The 22,905-nt window shown below is 37.9% G+C and overlaps 2 protein-coding genes across 7 annotated transcripts in view; one reads left to right on the forward strand and one right to left on the reverse strand.

Annotated features, from left to right (window-relative positions):
• cunh7orf50 (chromosome unknown C7orf50 homolog) overlaps positions 1–22,905 on the forward strand; it is a 134,512-nt gene that overhangs the window by 47,487 nt on the left and 64,120 nt on the right. The window lies entirely within an intron of this gene.
• The window catches only part of gpr146 (G protein-coupled receptor 146), a 50,437-nt gene continuing 30,875 nt past the window's right edge, over positions 3,344–22,905 (reverse strand). The window contains exons 2-3 of one of the 3 annotated variants that reach the window (XM_062964210.1): positions 21,727–21,838; positions 3,344–8,866 (exon numbers count right to left, since the gene is read on the reverse strand). In XM_062964210.1, the coding sequence (XP_062820280.1) occupies positions 7,820–8,821 (1,002 nt within the window). In that variant the 5' untranslated portion in view covers positions 8,822–8,866; positions 21,727–21,838 and the 3' untranslated portion in view covers positions 3,344–7,819. Of the gene's footprint in view, positions 8,867–12,529; positions 13,359–21,726; positions 21,839–22,905 lie in introns of those variants that run through there. The other 2 variants (XM_062964211.1, XM_003225822.4) reach the window with 2 other exon arrangements.

The following is a 22,905-nucleotide window of genomic DNA, read 5'->3' on the forward strand; positions in this document are numbered from 1 at the left end:
GCCATAGATGTGGGCGAAACGTCAGGAGAGAATACTTCTGGAACATGGCCACACAGCCCGAAAGACATACAACAACCATGTGATCCCGGCCATGAAAGCCTTCGACAACACATTTTATTATTTTACTCTATTATTATTATTACATTTATTTTACTCTATTAATATTGTTACTATTACATTTATTTTACTCTATTTTTATTATTATTAATACATTTATTATTTCAGTCCAATATGATTATTGTTACATTTATTATTTATTTTTATATTTATTATTTTACTTATTTATTAGTACTGTAGAGTCTTGCTTATCCAACGTAAACGAGCCGGCAGAATGTTGGATAAGTGAATATGTTGGATAATAAGGAGGCATTAAGGAAAAGCCTATTAAACATGAAATTAGGTTATGATTTTACAAATTAAGCACCAAAACATCATGTTCTACAACAAATTTGACAGAAAAAGTAGTTCAATACGCAGTAATGCTATGTAGTAATTACTGTATTTACGAATTTAGCACCAAAATATCACGATGTATTCAAAACATCGACTACAAAAATGCGTTGGATAATCCAGAACGTTGGATAAGTGAGTGGTGGATAAGTGAGACTCTACTGTATTACATTTCTTATTTTACTCTATATTATTATTATTATTATTATTATTACATTTATTATTTTATTAATATTGTTACTATTACATTTACTTTACTCTATTTTTATTATTGTTAATACATTTATTATTTCGCTCCGATATGATTATTGATACATTTATTATTTTATTCTATTTATTTTTACATTTATTATTTTACTCTATTTATTAGTACTAATACGTTTATTATTTTACTGTATTATTATTAAAAGGATACATAAGCACATTTACATTGAAGAAGATGAGACTAATGATTTAACCAGAGTTGGACAGTTTTATCTTAAATTACAGTTTCATGTAAATATTCAAAAAATATTTAACCTGCCGATGCCTCAATTAATGTAATTTTATTAGTACAGTAGAATCTCACTTATCCAACATTCGCTTATCCAATCTAGATTATCCAATGCATTTTTGTAGTCAATGTTTTCAATACATCATGATATTTTGGTGCTAAATTCATAAATACAGTAATTACTGCATAGCATTACTGAGTATTGAACTACTTTTTCTGTCAAATTTGTTGTATAACAACAAATTTACATTTGCATAGTGAAGTCATTTGCTGGCACCATTGTATCCAAAAGCTACCATCGCACTTCAAAACGGACGGAGGAATCAGAAGTAAGCATTCTTCTCAAGCGTGCCCTTCCTTCAACATTTATGTAATCTTGATTTGGTTCAGTGGAATCAACATTAGATATAGTCAGTTAAAGGAGGTCATTGAGAAAGTTTCCAAAGGCTGCTTTGGGGTGAGAAGGGTTGTGAATGTTTAATAGATGTTATTTAAAATTTACAGGATTGAAAGGCAGTTTAAGGCTGGTCATTCTGCAGCTTCAGAAGTTGTAGCTCTTATTAATGGAAGTATTGAACAAAGTTAGAATTACCATATATACGTTAGAATAAGCTGACCCGAATATAAGCCAAGGCAGCTAATTTTACCACAAAAAACTGGGAAAACATTGAGTCCAATATAAGCCGAGAGTGGTAAATTTCAGAAATAAAAAGAGATACCAATAAAATTACATTAATTGAGGCATCAGTAGGTTAAATGTTTTTGAATATTTACATCAAGCTCAAATTTAAGATAAGACTGTCCAACTCTGATCAAATCATTATTTCCATCTTCTTCCATGTAAATGCCCTTATGTATCCTATTAATAATAATAGAGTAAAATAATACATGTAATAATAATAATAATAAATACAGTAGAGTCTCACTTATCCAAGCTAAACGGGTCGGCAGAAGCTTGGATAAGCGAATATCTTGGATAATAAGGAGGGATTAAGGAAAAGCCTATTAAACATCAAATTAGGTTATGATTTTACAAATTAAGCACCGAAGCATCATGTTATACAACAAATTTGACAGAAAAAGTAGTTCAATAGGCAGTACTGCTATGTAGTAATTGCTGTATTTACGAATTTAGCACCAAAATATCATGATGTTTTGAAAACACTGACAACAAAAATGCATTGGATAATCCAGAACGTTGAATAAATGAGACTACTGTATTTATATAAAGCTCAAATTTAAGACAAGACTGTCCAACTCTGATTAAATAATTATTCTCATCTTCTTCCATGTAAATGCCCTTATGTATCCTTTTAATAATAATAGAATAAAATAATACATGTAATAATAATAATAATAATAAATAATAATAATAATACAGGAAAATAATACATGTAATAATAGAGTAAAATAATAAATGTAATAATAAGATCAGAGTGAAATAATAAATGTATTATTAATAATAATAAAATAGAGTAAAATATAGTAGCAACAATAATAGAGAAAAATAATAAATGTAATAATACCAATAATAATAGAGAAAAATAATAAATGTAATAATACCAATAATAATAGAGAAAAATAATAAATGTACCATATATTCTCGAGTATAAGCTGACCCAAATATAAGCCAACCAGGACCCTCACCCGAGTATAAGCCAAGGGGGGCTTTTTCAGTCTTAAAAAAAGGGGGCTGAAAAACTAGGCTTATACTTGAATATATACGGTAGTTGAAAATCAAATTCCTTCTTTCTCATTGCCAAGACACTGCTGTAATCAGAGAGAAGTCATTTCTCACATGGTCCATTTTCAAAGATTGTGGTGATAATTTTCCGTATAATTTTCCATCTTAGGGGGAAAATCACTGGCAAAGTAGAAATTTGGCCATATTACTAAGCATGTGCGTCCTCTTTTTGAGAATTTATAGCCCGTCTTTTAATCAGAATAATAGACACTTCATGTGTGTTCTTGCACCCCTATATTGTGATGTTTGTTCTTCATGATGAAGTTGATAATAATACAATTTGCTTTCTGTCCCTTATCAAATGATATTTCAAAGTATCATCTTATTTACCAATATCTCAGTGGCTTCCTGGAACTGGAAGCACATTTTGGAAACTTGATATCTAAAGGAAGTTTTGTCTTGCGAATCAAGCTCGCAGACATTTCTGTTTTGCTTTTAAAAAGCCTATGTTAATATGCATGTGGCAAAAAGAATGACCCAAGATCATTGCGGTTGTGGTTAAGGGTCATTTTCTGACCAACAATATAGTATGGCTTACTTACGATGTTCCTTTATTTGGAGGTAGAAATATTGTTCAGTCATGCAATAGCTTATCTGGCATTTTGAATCCAATACAGTCTTAATAACCCTTGAAACAAAGTGATTAGAGGTGGATACAGAGTTCAGGAGTTTTATTATTTTATTGATTTGACATAACTATCTCTCCCATTTAGAGAAGACCTAGAAATCATAAAGCATGTTCAGATATACGAATCATTTCTCAGAGAAAGTAATACCGTTAATAATGGCACTGTTGTCGTGATTCTTTGTAGGCTCAAGTCTGTCTACAGTACACCTTAAGGACTCAATAAGCTTATTTTTAAATGGCTGATAAATCTTCAGAAATAATTTAATAGATTCTTTAAATTGTTCTTTTTACATCAGTAGGCGGATTCTCTTTGCATATATACAGTAATGTGTAGTATAATGCTGTACCGTTTAGTTCATATTTACAAACTAACTAGAAAGCTTCAGTCATTGAAATGGAACTCTTAAATTTCTGAATTATTACAAAAGATTTCTGTACTAGTTTCTTCATCATTAAGGCACCAGGGTGGATTGCAATCTCTGGAATGGCATTTCCAAACTGGACTTCTCAAGAAAAGCAATCGCATGGAGCTGGAGTTTCTGCCTTGTTTCTGCTCCGGCTAGGAATCTCAGCCTTGCTGTTAGAATTAGTTTAGGGTGCAAAGAGGCCTCTTTTGAACTGCTTGTAGGTCAAAACAGCGTTCTTATGTCAAAACATTACTCTAGGCTAAGTGAAGATTTGCAAGTTAAAACATACTTATGTTGGGACATTTGTACTTAGAGGTTCTATTGTAAATATTTGAGGACAAGGCTATTCTAATGTGGAGCATTCTACGAGGGCTATCCAGAAAGTAGATTACATTTTGGAATAAAAAATGAACAAAGTATAGGAGAAAACATTCACCATATGCAGTTGAAAGCCAGACCCAAATACCACTTCTCAACATAGTCCCCATTGAAATCTAGGCGCTTGTCATGGCGATAAAAGAGTTTGGAAAGTCCTTCCCCACCAAACTTTGCCGCTTGGCTTGCGTCCTCAACCCTTCCCGCAGCTTTCCCCCACGCTCGTCCTGGATCGCTCTTCTAAGGTTTTGCAAGAAGCATACCTTTCCTGTCCCAAAAAACGGTCGCCATAACCTTCCTTGCAAGCATTTGCGAAATAGAAGAGCGATCCAGGACGAGCGTGGGGGAAAGTTGAGCGCATGCATAATTTTTAATTCCAAAACGTAATCTACTTTCTGGATAGCCCTCGTATTCTGATATGGAGCAGATGTATTTGCAAATCACAAGATAACAAGGTCTTGGAACTATGTACCTTAACTGGATCTTGAAGGATAAGAGGCAAAAATACAACTTTTCTGTCAAAGCCTAGGTGACTTCAAGCCTGAGATTTCATGGACTCTGATGAATATAGAGATTGGTGTTCCCTTTTCTGTCTGAGAAGACCCTTAATATCTGAGCTTCCATAGGTTTGCAGGTTGCTCATCACTTCCAGTCTGTGTACATATATTTTAGTTCAACCCTCAGAATCTCTTGACAGCAATCTATGCCATAAAAATGTGTGGCCACATAACTGCTCCCTGTAGTGGAAGGAATGTGTATCATTCAATAAAAAGGAAGTCCTTAGCAGATATGTTTTGCAAAACATATAAACAGCGCTTTTTGTAATCCAGAGATGTTGAGCACACGGTTGAGCTGGAGACATGCGAAACGGTTCTCAAAATCTGCTTTGAATATATCATTTTGAATTACGTGAAGAACTGAAGAGTGTAAAAAGGAAAGATCAGGGTCGTTGCTTACCACGTTTTATTGTTAAACTACCAGTGAAAGGAATAAATCAAGAAGTCTCACTTCTCTTACCAATATTCTTATTTTTATCTTTAAAATCGGCTTAGGCCATGGAGATGCAGGGAAATTAAACTATAAAAAGTACCTCTTGGGGGAAAAGAGGCATTATACTTATTGGAGAACCAGAATCAGAGACATGGAGACCTGGTTGTTGTTTGTCTTCAGGTTGTTTTTGGCTTAAGATGTGTTCAGAAGCAGTTTGCTTGGTTTCCATGTCAGAAGGGGGATCCAAACCCTAGTCTGCAAGAAACCTAGGTCAATAACAACACAGGCTCTTTGGAGAAGAATGTACAGGTTGAGTATCCTCTAATTCTTAGGAACAAAGTATTTTGCATGTCTTTTATTTTGGAATACCAGTATTTGCGTAATGTCTTATTGTGGAGATACATCCAAGTCTAAACACAAAATTCATTTTGCTTCTTATACAAGCAGTCCCCAGTTTAGAGACAAGTTCTGTAGTTGAATTCTAAAGTCGGATTTGTATATATGTTGGAACAGATTAATTTTTTAAGTGTAACTCCATCCATCCATATATATGTATGTGAAAGAGAGAGCTTTGGATAGAAGAGGAAAGGATTAACAACCCCGTGGTATTTGTTTTTCTCTCTGTTCAGAAGATTTCACCTCACTTTCTGTCCATGTGATTATGGATTTTGAAAAAAATGGCTTATTGTGGAAACAAGGATTTGTGAAACACCTTTTCCCTATGATAATTCCATTCCAAGGATTTCCCTTCCAAGGGGTAGATTTCTCTCACTTTCTGTTGTCTCGCCCCCTTCTTAACTAGGAGTCGGATATAAGTTGGGTGTCTAGAATTTGTGGACTTCTTGTGCACCTTATCCACGTAGCCTGAAAGTAATTTTATAAACAGTATTTAAATTAGGGTTGTTGTGCATTTTTCAGGCTGTATGGCCATGTTTCAGAAGCATTCTCTCCTGACGTTTCGCCCACATCTATGGCAGGCATCCGCAGCGGTTCTGAGGTTGTAATACCTCACAATCTCTGAGGATGCCTACCATAGATGTGGGTGAAACGTCGGGAAAGAAAGCTTCTGGAACATGGCCATGCAGCCTGAAAGACTCACAGCAACCCAGTGATTCTGGCCATGAAAGCCTTCGACAATACATTTAAATAAATAATTGTGAGTACGAAACGCATTTTGCTAACACTGAACTATCACGAAGCAAAGATGTCTCACTATCTCTGCCACCCCTGTGGATAGTTTTGGATTCTGGAATTTTGTGTAAGTGATGCTTGACCTGTGCCTGAAGTAAAATCCACAGAAAGTAGAGAAAGCATCTATTTCTTTGAGGAACCAACTTTAGTTCCTGGATTCTTCATAGACAGTGGGTTCTGTATACTTGTGGAGCAGTCAGCAGACTGTCTCGGTGCCAGAGATGTTTACTGTTGGTTGCCTTATGAATGTATCTGAGGCATTATTTCTGCCTGCTCACATTTTCAGGTCAGTTGACTGATTTTTCCATTCTTTCTGCAGGGTATTCCAGTACACGTTTTTAAGAGACAACCATGAGACCAAAATGAGTTCATATGTATGTGGAGCACTGTTCTTGGATCCTAGCCTAGGCTGGTTTAGGCTAGTTTGCTATATCTGATATAGAAAGAATGGAAAGAATTGGCATCATACAGGGAGGCAAAAAGCCTGGTCTTTAGCAGCACAAAACCCAAGAGCTTGTAGAGTCTTCAGGCACTATTGCATTTCAGAAACGATAAATCTACATGAAACAGTCTCATAGGTTCCCTTAAGTTGTGTCTTTCCCATCTCTCCTGCCAGTCAATGCCTAGATCATAAATTTCTATTATTGAAAATATTTGAAGTTGCCCCTTTCCCACTACAAAGGTAGTAATACCTTGAAAACTGCAAGCATATTTATTCAGTCATTAAAAGAATGCAGTATGTCTGCATGAATATTTGTGGACCATAACAGCAATATAGATACTTTTAACTCTGTGGTTGTTAATATTCACCTTAAAACTTTTTGACGCACTCCTTCATTTTAATATGTAAAGGAACTTCTTTTCCTTTAAAAGTGGCTACTTCTGACTGACTGAAATGTTTTGTAATGCGAAGTAAGGATAGCAGATAAATTGGGACTTTTTGGTTCATTGTTAAATATAGAAAAATGCGAATACATTAAAACAAAACTAAATCTGCAAACAATTTTAGAATTCAAATAATGGTTTCTTTTCAATCAAAATATTGCGTAATTATGTAGAAGATGTAATTAAATATTAAAGTAAAATTATCCTTGGTACTTCATTGTTTAGAACCTTACACGATTTAACCAGTATGACTTAGTGGAGATGATCTTAACTAAAAAGGTGCTGTCCTCACCTTGAATTAAAACTACTTCGTAAAATTAAAAATCATATTATTTTATATAAAAATACCTCTTTTTTTAACTCTACAGGATTACAAAGTGCTAAATGTTCAGTCAAAGCCTTCAGTAAGGCCTGCTAGTGATTTTCTCCAGACAGGATTATCAGAACAACGCTTATACTGTGAGACTGAATCAGTGCATTGAAAATCTCAGAAATCAAAACAGTTTTAACCCACAGATTCTCAGTAGAGTTTTCCGCAAGTCTTTACTCCCTGTGTGTGTTAAAACTGTCTCTTTTTTTCCCCGATATCCTGGCAAAGTGGTCTCCGCACGAGAGAGTCTTGGGGAAGAAGCTTGGCACACGGCATCCATTCATTCCTACGTTATGACTTGCTGAACGACCGTGCGTTCATGAGAGCACCCTTGGTTCCCACAGTGCAGTTTCTTAAGCAGCCTTCGCAATTTGTGTGGAAAGTTTTTGTTGATGTATCGGTAGAGGAGGGGCATGACAAAGCTGCTAGAAAAAGCCAGGAATTTGGACACTCCCTTGGTAAAATGTAATACTCGGACGTAGTTTTCATCCATAACTTTTCCTTGCATGCTTGTTAAAGTGTTTACTAGAAGTGTGATGTAATAAGGCGTCCATAAAGTGAACTGTGTGCACACGGTGGCAATCAAAAGCCGGTGCACTGACGGATCCAGTCTTCCAGTGTCTTGGTCCAGTGGCGTCGCCTCTTTGCGTATTCGCAGAATCAACACAAGTGCGTACAACACCGCAACGGCGGGGACGATGTAACCAATAAAAACCATGATGGCGTCCGCCGCTTCTTTGTTCTGCATCTTGGAGCATTCGATTATTTTAGTGGAGACGTGATTGCAGACGTAGAAGAGGAGAGACGAGAAACTGGTCAGCATGGCTCCCCCCCATATGAACCCACACACGTGCTTGGTGTTGTATACACTCGACATGTACGTTCTTGGCAGCGCACGCTCAATGTAGTAGTCCAAACTGAGCAGGGTGGTAGAGTACATTATCACCAAGGATGACACGTTGAACAAGATCAGCAAGGTGATGTAGACTTCATTGTTGAAACTCCAAATGGCCCATTTGGTACTGGCCGGTCCCAGAAGGTACATGGGCGCGATGGCACTGATGATGAGGCCAGCAATGGCGATGTTGACAAAGTAAACGTCTGGCATGGTCATCGTTGCTTTGTTGTAGAGGTTGACCAGGACCAGCAGGGCATTGTAGCAAAGGCCAATGGGGAAGCAGATGATGAGGTAGAGCAGAGAGAAGATGGAAAGCACGAGGTGGAACTCATGGCAGAGATGCTGGTCCTCCGTGGTTTTGGTGCCATTGAAAGCGTCACAGCTCCACATAGTGAAATTAAAAGGTCTGGAGAGGTTTGCTGGTTACCAGCTTTTCTAAAGGGAGAAAAAGAAAGTAAATAAATACACTTGTTTAAACAAAAACAAATTAAATGCCCACCCTTTTCTCTGTTTCAACCATATATGCTAAATAATGTGGAAGTTTGAAATACAGTAGAGTCCCACTTATCCAACATAAACAGGCCAGCAGAATGTTGGATAAGTGAATATATATAACATCTGTTTCGGCAGGCTTTTGAGTTCTGTTGTTGATGTTTTAAAAGGTGCTTTTAGGATGTTTTTAAGATGTCTTTTAAAGATGTTTTTAAGATGTTTTTTACATTGTTGATTTTAGCTGGTTCTTGTAAGCCGCTCTGAGCCCTAGGGGAGTGGCGGCATATAAGTTTGAAAAATAAATAAATAAAATAAATAAATGTTGGATAATAAGGAGGAATTAAGGAAAAGCCTATTAAACATCAAATTAGGTTATGATTTTACAAATTAAGCACCAAAACATCATGTTATACAACAAATTGGACAGAAAAAGTAGTTCAATACGCAGTAATGCTATGTAGTAATTACTGTATTTACAAATTTAGCACCAAAATATCACGATGTTTTGAAAACATTGACTACAAAAAAGTGTTGGATAATCCAGAACATTGGATAAGTGAGTGTTGGATAAGTGAGACTCTACTGTAATATGGCAGAACATCATTTTATAATGTGAATATTAAGTGGAATACATTGTTATCTATATATATAAAAGATGGATTCCTGGCGACCTACAAAACAACAAAACTAAACACCCCACAACCTCGAAAATTGACAGCACAACCCCTCATCCACGCCTCTAGGTTGATACAACAAAAAGAAAAATAAAGTCCTAATTAGAGGGAGAGGAATAATTGTTTTTATCCAATTGCTGCTAGTTACAAGGCTAAGCTCTGCCCACTTGGTCTCCTAGCAACCCACTCAGCCCAGGGGACAGCACAGTTAGGCCTCACTTAGGCCTCTTCCACACTGCCTATAAAATACAGACACCACCAGACAACGCCACAGCAACGTGTGGCTGGGCACAGCTAGTACTGTATATAATAATGTATAATCATAGAATAGTAGAGTTGGAAGAGACCTCATGGGCCATCCAGTCCAACCCCCTGCCAAGTAGCAGGAAATCACATTCAAAGCACCCCTGACAGATGGCCATCCAGCCTCTGCTTAAAAGCCTCCAAAGAAGGAGTCTCCACCACACTCCGTGGCAGAGAGTTCCACTGCTGAACAGCGCTCACAGAGAGGAAATTCTTCCTGATGTTCAGGTGGAATCTCCTTTCCTGGAGTTTGAAGCCATTGTTCCCTTGCGTCCTAGTCTGCAGGGCAGAAGAAAACAAGCTTGCTCCCTCCTCCCTATGACTTCCCCTCACGTATTTGTACATGGCTATCATGTCTCCTCTCAGCCTTCTCTTCTGCAGGCTAAACATGCCTAGTTCTTTAAGCTGCTCCTCATAGGGCTTGTTCTCCAGACCCTTGAAGAACAAGCCCTATGAGGAGCGGCTTAAATCTAAGGCAGGTTCTGTGCAGTGCTTTGTGTTGACTAAGCAATTGAGTAAATAAAATAGCAGTAATAACTGTGATTATAACTGCAGACCGAATGGTCCCAGGTTCAAATCCCGGGAGCGGTTTCAGCACCCGGTGTTAGCTCCAGCTTCTGCCAACCTAGCAGTTCGAAAACATGCAAATGTGAGTAGATCAATAGGTACTGCTCCAGCGGGAAGGCAAGGGCGCTCCATGCAGTCATGCCAGCCGCATGACCTTGGAGGTGTCTATGGACAACGCCGGCTCTTCGGCCTAGAAATGGAAATGAGCACCAACCCACAGAGTCGGACACGAGTGGACTTAATGTCAGAGGAAACCTTTACTATATACTCATGTATAAATCTAAGGCAGGTTCTGTGCAGTGCTTTGTGGTGACTAAGCAATTGAGTAAATAAAATAGCAGTAATAACTGTTATTGCTTTTTTTAATGGATTTTCATGCAATCCTTTTTCCTAGCTTTAATCATTACATAAGAATTTACACTTAGAAATGTTTAAAGTTGCCCGATGTCATCTTTTTAATGGTGTATATAAGATTGCAATGCGCCAGGTGCCTTCCAGTTCTTTATACTGAATGTTTTGTTTTATTTTGCACTTTGTTCTTTTGTGGATATATTGGGTTCTCCATCATGGTTTCTCCCAGGGCATCTAAATTTCCCCCTTTTAACTATTCCTCTGCTATATACAGGATCTACCTGTATGTGCTTTTTTTGGTCTTCTTTATAAGAAAACAAAATGAGCCTAGTAGTGACGATTAATAAATGAATTCAGTTTTTATTACTCAGCAGGTTGGAATGAGGGAACCTCATGATTTTAAGTAGATTGAGATTTGTAAATACAGATTAGCTTAGTTGCCTCTCAACTACACAAAAATAGCTAAGGTGTCAAAGTACTTGCGTAGGTGTAGAGCTGGAAAACCTGTCCCTGGTTCAACATAATGCTGCTTTAAATATGGACATGTGCTCTCTTTGCATTTATAATTACGTACCACTTTTCCATCTCAAGAATCAAACCAATTTTTATCAGACTTATATAAAAAGAATTTGATAATTCCTCTTTTTAAAACTCCTTTTTCTTCATATAAGATGCTTTCCCACACAGGAGCACCAAATAAACATTTCTACAACTGCTTTGATCAAAGCTTAATTTAAAGGTGTGTTATTTCTGTTTATAGTATTTTCCTCTTTTATTAAATAATGGGATTTGCATAACTTACTTTATGAGCCTTGAACAACTTTAGGCTTATCTTAAAAATCTAGAGCAGTGGGCAAGTTTCTACTTCAACTTTACAGTTACTGAAACAAAAATCCTTATTTTAATATATAGATCTTGACGTGGAGCTACTGTTCCATCTAATCCAGGTTTCTTCACTCTCACCAAGATTTCAAGCAGAAATAGTTCTTTTTCCAGTTGTATATTGAAGATGCTGGGGTTAAATCTGGAGGTTATATTAGTGTTGCAGAAATAGGTTTTGTAAGATTTCTTTTTTATATACAGTGAAAGTAAAATCCCATGTGTTTATCAGTTTTATACACTGTCAAACTAAACCCTAAAGCACGTATGTAATATCACTAAATCCCAAACATATTTCTTATGAAGGAGAGAGTTTGAAAAGTTGAGTTGCAAAAATCAGGGTTTTTGTTTGTGAGCAAAATCATTCTCTCTGCATTCTGTTATGTTGCAAATTAAATTACAGAAAGTACATGGTAAGAATCCTTTAAGAAAAGAATCAAGATTCTTCTCCTGCCTCTTCCTGACACCATGATTTAAGCATCTGTAATAAATCTGTTAAATACCCACCCATCATTATTTCTTATTGTTCAGATTTAAAAACTGAGTTCTTGCAGTACTTTAAGCATGATTGTACTAAATGCACGACCAATACAGTACAGTAATATGCCTTGGAGCAAGTAATCTCTCTTTGTACACATGCACATGTGCTGCAAGTGTTTTCTCCAGAACTAAACCTGACATGGAAAAAACCCTACATTTCTGGATTTTGTTTCTGAAGCTGTCTGCTGGCTTTACTTTTGTATTGACAGTGGTTTCTTATTTCTCTCGGCTCCCCTGTCCTGTGCCTCAAACTCACCATCCCTACTGCTGCCCAAACCTCTCCAACTCCTACCTTCAGTTCGTGCAGCATGTTCCATTGTACTCCAAAGTCCAAGTATGCCCAGTAGATAAGGTTTTATTTGAAGAAAGCATGCCCAAATGTGCTGCATTTTCCTTCTTTGGATCCATAGGGAGCCTCTGTGATCACTCAAAGCCCAGTGCTCTCTTTGCCTGCCCGTGCACTGCTGCACTTGTTTTTCCACTAGTAAATTACTCACAAAGTTACTGCTTCTCTTGGCAAGCCGTGCCTAGCTCCTCCCTTTCTCTGTTTACAGACAATTTCAAGAAATGGGGAGGCTGATCTCCAAGAGGTGTGGTTCCTGACATTACACTCCACTGAGTCTTAGGCTGCTTCCGATTGATTGGAGGAAAGGGACATGTTCCTGGAATACTCCGATTTGGTGTTGGGTTACACTTTTTTTGTTGTCAGTTTCTTCAGGCTAGTTTCCCCGCATTGCTTTGCCATCAGCTGGCAGATTCCTTTGAGGATATGGAATATCTTACAGGAAGCTGTTATTAGGAAACTCAGATTTGTGTTCCGGGCAATATAACTTTCCAATGATAGAGAACAGGTTATACAGAGGCTTTGCTTGGAAATTAAAAGTGAAAAATGAACACAGAGTAGCTATTTAGCAATACAGTAGAGCAGGGTCCCCAAACTTTTTAAACAGGGGGCCAGTTCACGATCTTTCGGAACGTTGGAGGGCCGGACTATAGTTGGCCACCGAGCAATAATAATAACAACAACAACAACAACAACAACAACAACAAAGAGGGTTGGAAGAGACCCCTTGGGCCATTTAGCCTGACCCCCTTTTGCCTTTGTGCACCAAAAGCACAAGCAAAGCACCCCTGACAGATGACCTCCCAGCCTCAATGTTAATAATAATAATAATAATAATAATAATAATAATAATAATAATAATAATAATAATAATAATAAAGAGGGCTGGAAGAGACCCTTTGGGCCATTGAATACAATCCCCTTCTGCCTTTGTGCACCGAAAGCACATTCAAAGCACCCCTAACAGATGGCCACCCAGCCTCAATGTTAATAATAATAATAATAATAATAATAATAATAATAATAATAATGGTAATAAAGAGGGCTGGAAGAGACCATTTGGGCCATTGAGTCCAATCCCCTCCTGCCTTTGTGCACCAAAAGTACAAGCAAAGCACCCCCTGAAAGATGGCCACCCAGCCTCAATGTTAATAATGATGATGATGATGATGATGATGATGATGGTTGCCATGGGGGCCGGATAAATGGCTTCGATGGGCCGCATCCGGCCCCCGGGCCTTAGTTTGGGGACCCCTGCAGTAGAGTCTCACTTATCCAAGTCTCGCTTATCCAAGCTTCTGGATAATCCAAGCCATTTTTGTAGTCAATGTTTTCAAGACAGTAGAGTCTCACTTATCCAACATAAACGGGCCGGCAGAACGTTGGATAAGCGAATATGTTGGATAATAAGGAGGGATTAAGGAAACGCCTATTAAACATCAAATTAGGTTATGATTTTACAAATTAAGCACCAAAACTTCATGTTATACAACACATTTGACAGAAAAAGTAGTACAATTTGCAGTAATGCTTGCAACATCCTTGCAGATGGCCAATTATCTCACACCAGAAGCGACTTGCAGTTTCTCAAGTTGCTCCTGACATGGAAAAAAAAATCACAGATAGAGTTCTCAAAGCCAGGGCTCAGCAATGTAGTGCCAAATATTGCAGGGATTGTTTCGCATTTGTACGTCATCTTGAGAATTAGTCCCGTGCTTGACTGATTGTGGGCACTTCTATAGTGAAAAAATAATCACCAGAGAACAAGATTCCAATCTAGCATAGCCAAGGCAGATTGTGAAATTCAAGAGAGCAACAAATGGTGTGCATTGTTTCAAAAGCCAATAACTAAGACTCGGGTAATGTTGTGGGCTCCTCCTGTAGCATATCAAACTGCATGACGTTGTTTAAGGCATTGTAGTGGGGAAGGCAGATTGGGCAAAAGGATAATCTTTCACCTGTGCCTGACTGAGTCACCATTATTTATAACCCAGGTATTTGATTGAACAGAGATAAAATAGCTCTTGGGTTAGTATAAAAGAAAATCCTGCTTGGTCAAGGGTGTTGGCATGAATAACTTGCAGCCCTTCTCCCAAACCTGTCATTTAAGATTGTGTGGTGGCGCCCATTACCAGTTTGACTACTGGGAACGTTCCGACTTCACTGCATCCTATTGGGCCATCGCTATCATATAATGAAAGACATTCTGTGATTTTTGAAAGATGGACCAAAAATGTTCTTTTTCTCCCTTTTTCTTATTCACAATGGTTCAAGGTGGAGAAACCTTGGGGAAGAATGACGTTGAGGCCTAGAAGTGAGAATGTTGGTATAAAGATTTCCTCTTGCTCTCTGTCATTCCCATGCTTAGTTTTTGCCCTTTATTTCACACCTTTCTCTGCTCTCCTTGTGCCTTGTGCTGACTGGGGTTGATAGGAATTGTAGTTGAACACATTGGAAAGGAGCCAGCCTTTATTGCCTTTCTTTTTTCAGTGGCCAGACTAGATTCACTTGCCCAGGGAAGCTTGGTCAGTGAGTGGGATGACTGGCAAGCTCTCTCGACAAATCATGGTTGATATTGAGATTCTAAAATTGTGGATTTGCCTTAGGTAAAGGTAAAGATTTTCCACTGACGTTAAGTCCAGTCGTGTCCAACTCCGAGGGTTGGTGCTCATTTCCATTTCTAAGCCGAAGAGCCGGCATTGTCTGTAGACATTTCCAAGGTCATGTGGCTGGCATGCCATTACCTTCCCACCAGACCAGTACCTATTGATCTACTCATACTCTGGGGGTTGGTGCTGATCTCCATTTCTAAGCCAAAGAGCCGGCGTTGTCCGTAGACATCTCCAAGGTCATGTGGCTGGCATGCCATTACCTTCCCACCAGAGCAGTACCTATTGATCTACTCATACTCTGAGGGTTGGTGCTCATCTCCATTTCTAAGCCGAAGAGCCGGCATTGTCCGTAGACATCTCCAAGGTCATGTGGCTGGCATGCCATTACCTTCCCACCAGAGCAGTACCTATTGATCTACTCATACTCTGAGGGTTGGTGCTCATCTCCATTTCTATGCCGAAGAGCCGGCGTTGTCTGTAGACATCTCCAAGGTCATGTGGCTGGCATGCCATTACCTTCCCACCAGAGCAGTACCTATTGATCTACTCATACTCTGGGGGTTGGTGCTCATCTCCATTTCTAAGCCGAAGAGCCGGCGTTGTCCGTAGACACCTCCAAGGTCATGTGGCCAGTATGACAGCATAGAGCGCCGTTACCTTCCCAACAGAGCAGTACCTATTGATCTACTCACTTTTACATGTTTTCGAACTGCTGGGTTGGCAGAAGCTGGAGCCGACAGCGGGTGCGCACACCGCTCCCCAGATTCGAACCTGCGACCTTTTGGTCAGCAAATTCAGCAACTCAGCACCATCGGGGGCTCGGATTTACCTTCAAATTCTACTATAGTCAGAACTGAAAATCTCATGGATCACACCCAAGTCCTTGGGTAATATCTTGGATGCTGGCCATCCAGTTTGCAATTAGTGGATGTACTGGTTCCGTACTGGTTTCATTTCACCAGCCTTTAGCAATTAATGGCGTAGAGGTTTTACATGGGCACGTAATGATGTGTTGACATGTGCTGTCTGAATATCTATGCGCTGCAAAATAAATGAATATGCAATATTCAGTTGAAACTGTCTCGCACATTACCAAGATGGTGGCAGATAGAAATGAGGAATGCTTTTGATCTTCCACTGAAGTAGGAAACGCTTTTCTGCCCTCCTGTAATGTTTTAATAAGGATAAAAGATCGATGGGAGTCTAGCAAAATCAATAGCAAACTTTTCAGGAAATGGCAAGTGAATGGAATGAACTGGAAACCCAGAAAGCAGTCTGATCAAATGCATAGCTCTCTTCCGTCAGCAACAAATCTGCATGCTGTGTGCAGGAATCTATGGGTGTGTGAGTTAGCATCAGAACTGAAAAAGAGATAGAAATTACTCTGGAGAAGAAAAGAAATGTGCATTTACAGTAGAGTCTCACTTATCCAAGCTAAACGGGCCGGCAGAAGCTTGGATAAGCGAATATCTTGGATAATAAAGAGGGATTAAGGAAAAGCCTATTAAGCATCAAATTAGGTTATGATTTTACAAATTGAGCACCAAAACATCATGTTATACAACAAATTGGACAGAAAAAGTAGTTCAATATCCAGTAATGTTATGTTGTAATTACTGTATTTATTACATTTATTATTTTTCTCTATAATTGTTGCCACTATTACATTTATTTTACTCTATTTTTTATTATTATTAATACATTTATTATTTCACTCTGTTCTTATTATTATATTTATTATTTTACTCTATTTATTACTACATGTATTTGACAGAAAAAGTAGTTCAATACGCAGTAATCCTATGTAGTAATTACTGTATTTACAAATTTAGCACCAAAATATCACGATATATTAAAAACATTGACTACACAAATGGCTTGGATAATCCAGAAACTTGGATAAGCGAGTGTTGGATAAGTGAGACTCTGCTGTACATTTATTATTTTTCTCTATTATTATTGGTATTATTACATTTATTATTTTTCTCTATAATTGTTGCTACTATTACATTTATTTTACTCTATTTTTTATTATTATTAATACATTTATTATTTCACTCTGTTCTTATTATTATATTTATTATTTTACTCTATTTATTACTACATGTATTTGATAGAAAAAGTAGTTCAATATGCAGTAATCCCATGTAGTAATTACTGTATTTACAAATTTAGCACCAAAATATCACGATACATTGAAAACATTGACTACAAAAATGGCTTGGATAATCCAGAAACTTGGATAAGCGAGGCTTGGATAAGTGAGACTCTACTGTAGTCCCTGACTTGTAACTAACACCGTGTTGGTATTGTGAACTTGGGTTATAGACTGTCTTTTGGACCACGAAAAAAGGTTTACTCTTTAAAGCAATTCACGCAGTTTATTCAGGTTTCCCCCTCCAACACCCCCAGTCGAAAAATGCTTAGCTACAGCAGTTCAGATTTAGCTCCAGTGTGAGAAACTGCAGTGCTGTTGATTTTATTGAAGCTTGGCTGCTGTTTCAGAACTAAATCTGTCTCAATGAATTTGGCACCGCAGAAACAACAGTCCATTCTCTGCCCCTGAACTCCATTTGTTGAAATCACCAGAGCTTAGGCTTTGTTCAGGGGAGAGGAATGGAACTTGGCACCGGGAGACCGTTCTCCATAGACATTCTCCTGCCAGTTGGAGCCGACTGGCAGGAGGCACAGATGGTGCATCTCCTGGAAACCATTATGCCACGCTACTTCCTCCCAGGAAAACCAGTGAAAGCCCACCTAGTGACTTATGAGCAGCGCATTGTGCTGAATGCACAGCAGATTCCTGTTGGGAAAGAAACTCTGATTCTCTGGGACTGCCAATATGTAAATGCTGTCAGGGAATGTCTTGAAGCAGAACATTTCTCCCTGTGTTCATGTGAAGAGGGTAGGCATCCTGTGTTTGAGACTGTGAAGAAGTTTGCCTATTCACACATAAAGCAAACACCCTTTACTTAATCTCTAGTGCAATGTGCTTCTGTTTGACTGAAAGAGTTTACTTAGAAGTACTCTATATACTTGAGTATAAGCCTAGTTTTTCAGCCCTTTTTTAAGACTGAAAAAGCCCCCCTCGGCTTATACTCGGGTGAGGATCCTGGTTGGCTTATATTTGGGTCAGGTTATATTCGAGAATATATGGCACATTTATTATTTTTCACTATTATTATTGGTATTATTACATTTATTATTTTTCTCTATTATTGTTGCTGCTACAGTAGAGTCTCACTTATCCAACACTCGCTTATCCAACGTTCTGGATTATCCAACGCATTTTTGTAGTCAATGTTTTCAATATATCGTGATATTTGGTGCTAAATTCATAAATTCAGTAATTACTACATAGCATTACTGCGTATTGAACTACTTTTTCTGCCAAATTTGTTGTCTAACATGATGTTTTGGTGCTTAATTTGTAAAATCATAACCTAATTTGATGTTTAATAGGCTTCTCCTTAATCTCTCCTTATTATTCAACATATTCGCTTATCCAACATTGTGCCGGCCCGTTTATGTTGGATAAGTGAGACTCTACTGTATTACATTTATTATTTTTCTCTATTATTGTTGCTACTACTACATTTATTTTACTCTAATTTTATTACAGGAGCCCCGGTGGCGAAGTGCGTTAAAGCACTGAGCTGGAGACCAAAAGGTCCCAGGTTCAAACCCCGGGGAGCGGAGTGAGCTCCCGCTGTTAGCTCCAGCTTCTGCCAACCTAGCAGTTTGAAAACATGCCAATGTGAGTAGATCAATAGGTACTGCTCTGGTGGGAAGGTAACGGCACTCCATGCAGTCATGCCAGTGGCCACATGACCTTGGAGGTGTCTACGGACAACGCCGGCTCTTCGGCTTAGAAATGGAGATGAGCACCAACCCCCAGAGTCAGACACGACTGGACTTAATGTCAGGGGAAACCTTTACCTTTACCTAATTTTATTATTATTATTATTATTATTATTATTATTATTATTATTATTATTTCACTCTGATCTTATTATTATTATTATTGCATTTATTATTTTACTCTATTTATTATTACTTGTATTATTTTCCTGTATTTATTATTATCATTATTACATGTATTATTTTACTCTATTATTATTAAAAGGATACATAAGCACATTTACATTGAAGAAGATGAGAATAATGATTTGATCAGAGTTGGACAGTCTTACCTCAAATTTGAGCTTTATGTCAATATGCAAAAACATTTAACCTACTGATGCCTCAATTAATGTAATTTTATTGGTATCTATTTTTATTTCTGAAATTTACCATCTTCGGCTTATACTGGAGTCAATGTTTTCCTAGTTTTTTTGTGGTAAAATTAGGTGCCTCGGCTTATATTCGGGTCTGCTTATAATCGAGTATATACAGTAACTTCCTTAATTCGCCTGCATCTTGTTTCTTACATATATTCATTAGCCCAATGTAAACAATTTTAATTATCTTTTTTTTTTCAAACAACGACTCTCCTGTTCAGTTTCTATGAAAATAATACATTTTTGGGAAGCTTAGGATAGGGCTGTGCCACTTTGAGGGGCAGGTGCTTGAAACGGGAACAATTAATTGCATTGATATAATTTTGTCATTTGGTAATGACTATTCTCTCTTTCATTGTCTAGGCTGCTGTTTTGTTGTTTTGAAGATTATTTTTGGTATTTAATTTTTTTTTGCTTAATGTCCAGCATATTCCAAATTTTCAAAGACATTAAAATCCTACTTTATTTGGGATTTAATTGTGTCTTTTTTCTGTGGCAATTTGACTTGGGGTCCTCGTAGGACTATATTACTGTGTTGGTTACAAGTTTCAAAATATCTCTTATACATGAGCATACCTTTGCAGGTAGCTGCGTCTGGCTATTGTCCCGACTCCAGGGTTTCTCTTCCTACCACGTACCAAACTTACACACTTTAATGGACTATATTCCAATGGATTAATCTGTTAATCTTTGAGGTACTGCAAGACTCCTTGTTCTAAGATCATACAGCATTTCATTTTGGTCTTGCTTAATTCTGTAGTCGACATGGAGACACCAGACTTATGAGAATGCTGTATGTCTGTATATATAATGAATACATATAATATTGCAAAATAAGAGTCGTGTTTTTTTAAATCAGTGTTAACATTAAAGTCCCACGTGTCTGCTACGATATAATGACGTCTATGTTTTTATTATTATTTTCTTCTCTTCAGTTTAATTAAAAAGAAACCAGACTGCTGGTGGAGAGGTTTAGTTGCTGACCCTAATACTGTATATTTAATATTAGATATACAGTAGAGTCTCACTTACCCAAGACTCGCTTATCCAAGGTTCTGGATTATCCATTGTAGTCAATGTTTTCAATATATCATGATATTTTGGTGCTAAATTCATAAATTGGAATATAGTGTTTTTAAGATTTTTTAAAGATGTTTTAAAGATGTTTTTAAATTGTTAGATTTTAGCCTGCTCTTGTAAGCCGCCCCGAGCCCTAGGGGAGTGGTGGCATATAAGTCTGAATAATAATAATAATAATAATAATAATAATAATAATAATAATAATAATAATAATAATACATCACACAGTCCTAGACACTTGGGAAGTATTCGACTTGTGATTTTTTGATATGAAATCCAGCATATCTATCTTGTTTGCTGTGTCATAATAAAATAATAATAATAATAATAACTAAATAATAATAAATAATAAATACACCCTGCTGAGATCTGCGCACATCATCTGAAAATACATCACACAGTCCTAGATACTTGGGAAGTGTTCAACTGGTGATTTTGTGATACGAAATCCAGCATGTCTATCTTGTTTGCTGTGTCATAATAAAATAAAATAATAATAAATACAGTAATTACAACATAACATTACTGCCTATTGAACTACTTTTTGTGTCTAATTTGTTGTATAACATGATGTTTTGGTGCTTAATTTGTAAAATCATCACCTAATTTGATGTTTAATAGGCTTTTCCTTAATCCCTCCTTATTATCCAAGATATTCACTTATCCAAGGTTCTGCCAGTCCGTTTAGCTTGGATAAGTGAGACTCTACTGTAAAAAATAAAACACACATGTTGAGATGTGAAACATATAGTAGCTCCTATTGTAGGTGTATGTCTTCCTCAAACTTTATGTTTTGTAAGTGGAAAGAAAATACTAAATGAATGTTATTTGGTCCATTTCGGAGTGTACACTGAGTTGCTTTCCTGATCTTTAAAAGTTAATATTGCTTAATATAAAATCAAAGGAGATCTAATTAGAATTGATATTGGTGTTATACATCTATACTTTCCTCATTCTTGTTGGAAAAGTCACATAACAATGCTTTCATATCACGGCTTTTCTTTTAATTGCAAATCACAAAACAATTGCATGCTGCATTCTGATGCAGAAATCTGATGGCGCTGTTCGCTAGCTGCCTGCGTGCATTACAGAACGAATGCCATTGCACAGTACACATTTTTTATTTCTGTTCAAAAGAGCAAGCTGTATAAAGCGAGCCTGCGGGCTCACTCACCTGGTGCCCAGCCTCAGTCCATGCAGGTCTTCATTGCAGGCCAAACTACATGGTGCTCCTCCAATGGGAACTTTTTCCGTGCAAGTTCAGCCACAGCGCCGGTGTCTCATTTCTGCGAAGGGTAAACAATAGCAGAGCTTAGAGGAAGAATGCTGACTCCGCCGCATCCCTGTTGTTAGTGGCACCGCTGCTGCTCCGTTTATTCACGTGACCTCCCCCAACACATCCATACACAACATAATCCTTTAAGCTGGGGCTGTGCCTGCCGATTGGCGGAGAGCTCTGTTACAAAATCAAGCCCTCCACAGTGATATCTCTGAGTGATTAAGCCGGGAGGGTGAAGGGGCATTCATCATGAGGTCCGATTACTGCCCTCAGGCCAGTTTGCCTCTCCGAGAAGCCTATTTGCATTTTTGTATATTAAAAAGGCATTTACTAGTCAAAAAATGCCATTGCAGAATTTTTAAAAACCCTATCAAATTCAAACATACCATAGGAACATGATGGGGAATGAGCTTTGGAGCATCTCTCATTCAGTGGTCTCATTAAAAAGAGACGGGTAAAGTCTCTCTGTGAAACAGTCCAGGAAGGTTTTCTTTTTGCAGTCTATCAAACGTAGCAGCATTATAATAATAATAAGATAAAAGGTAAAGGTTTCCCCTGACGTTAAGTCCAGTCGTGTCCGACTCTGGGGGTTGGTGCTCATCTCCATTTCTAAGCCGAAGAGCCGGCGTTGTCTGTAGACATCTCCAGGTCATGTGGCCAATGGCATGATTGCATGGAGCGCCGTCACCTTCCTGCCGGAGAAGTAGCTATTGATCTACTCACATTGGCATGTTTTCGAACTGCTAGTTTGGCAGGAGAATAATAAGATAGCCCTAAGAAAAATAATATGTGAGTAGATCAATAGGTACCACTCCGGCGGGAAGGTAACGGTGCTCCATGCAGTCATGCCACTGGCCACATGACCTTGGAGGTGTCTACAGACAACGCCGGCTCTTTGGCTTAGAAATGGAGATGAGCACCAACCCCCAGAGTCAGACATGACTGGACTTAACGTCAGGGGAAACCTTTACCTTTTAACTTAAGAAAAATAATAATGGCTTCTATAATAATACTGTGTCCATGCTGACACGTAATATTTCCCCTTGATAAAAGTGGCCTGCATTTGTTGATACC

The sequence above is a fragment of the Anolis carolinensis genome, unplaced genomic scaffold (assembly GCF_035594765.1).
Source record: "Anolis carolinensis isolate JA03-04 unplaced genomic scaffold, rAnoCar3.1.pri scaffold_13, whole genome shotgun sequence".
NCBI classification, from domain to species: Eukaryota; Metazoa; Chordata; class Lepidosauria; order Squamata; family Dactyloidae; genus Anolis; species Anolis carolinensis.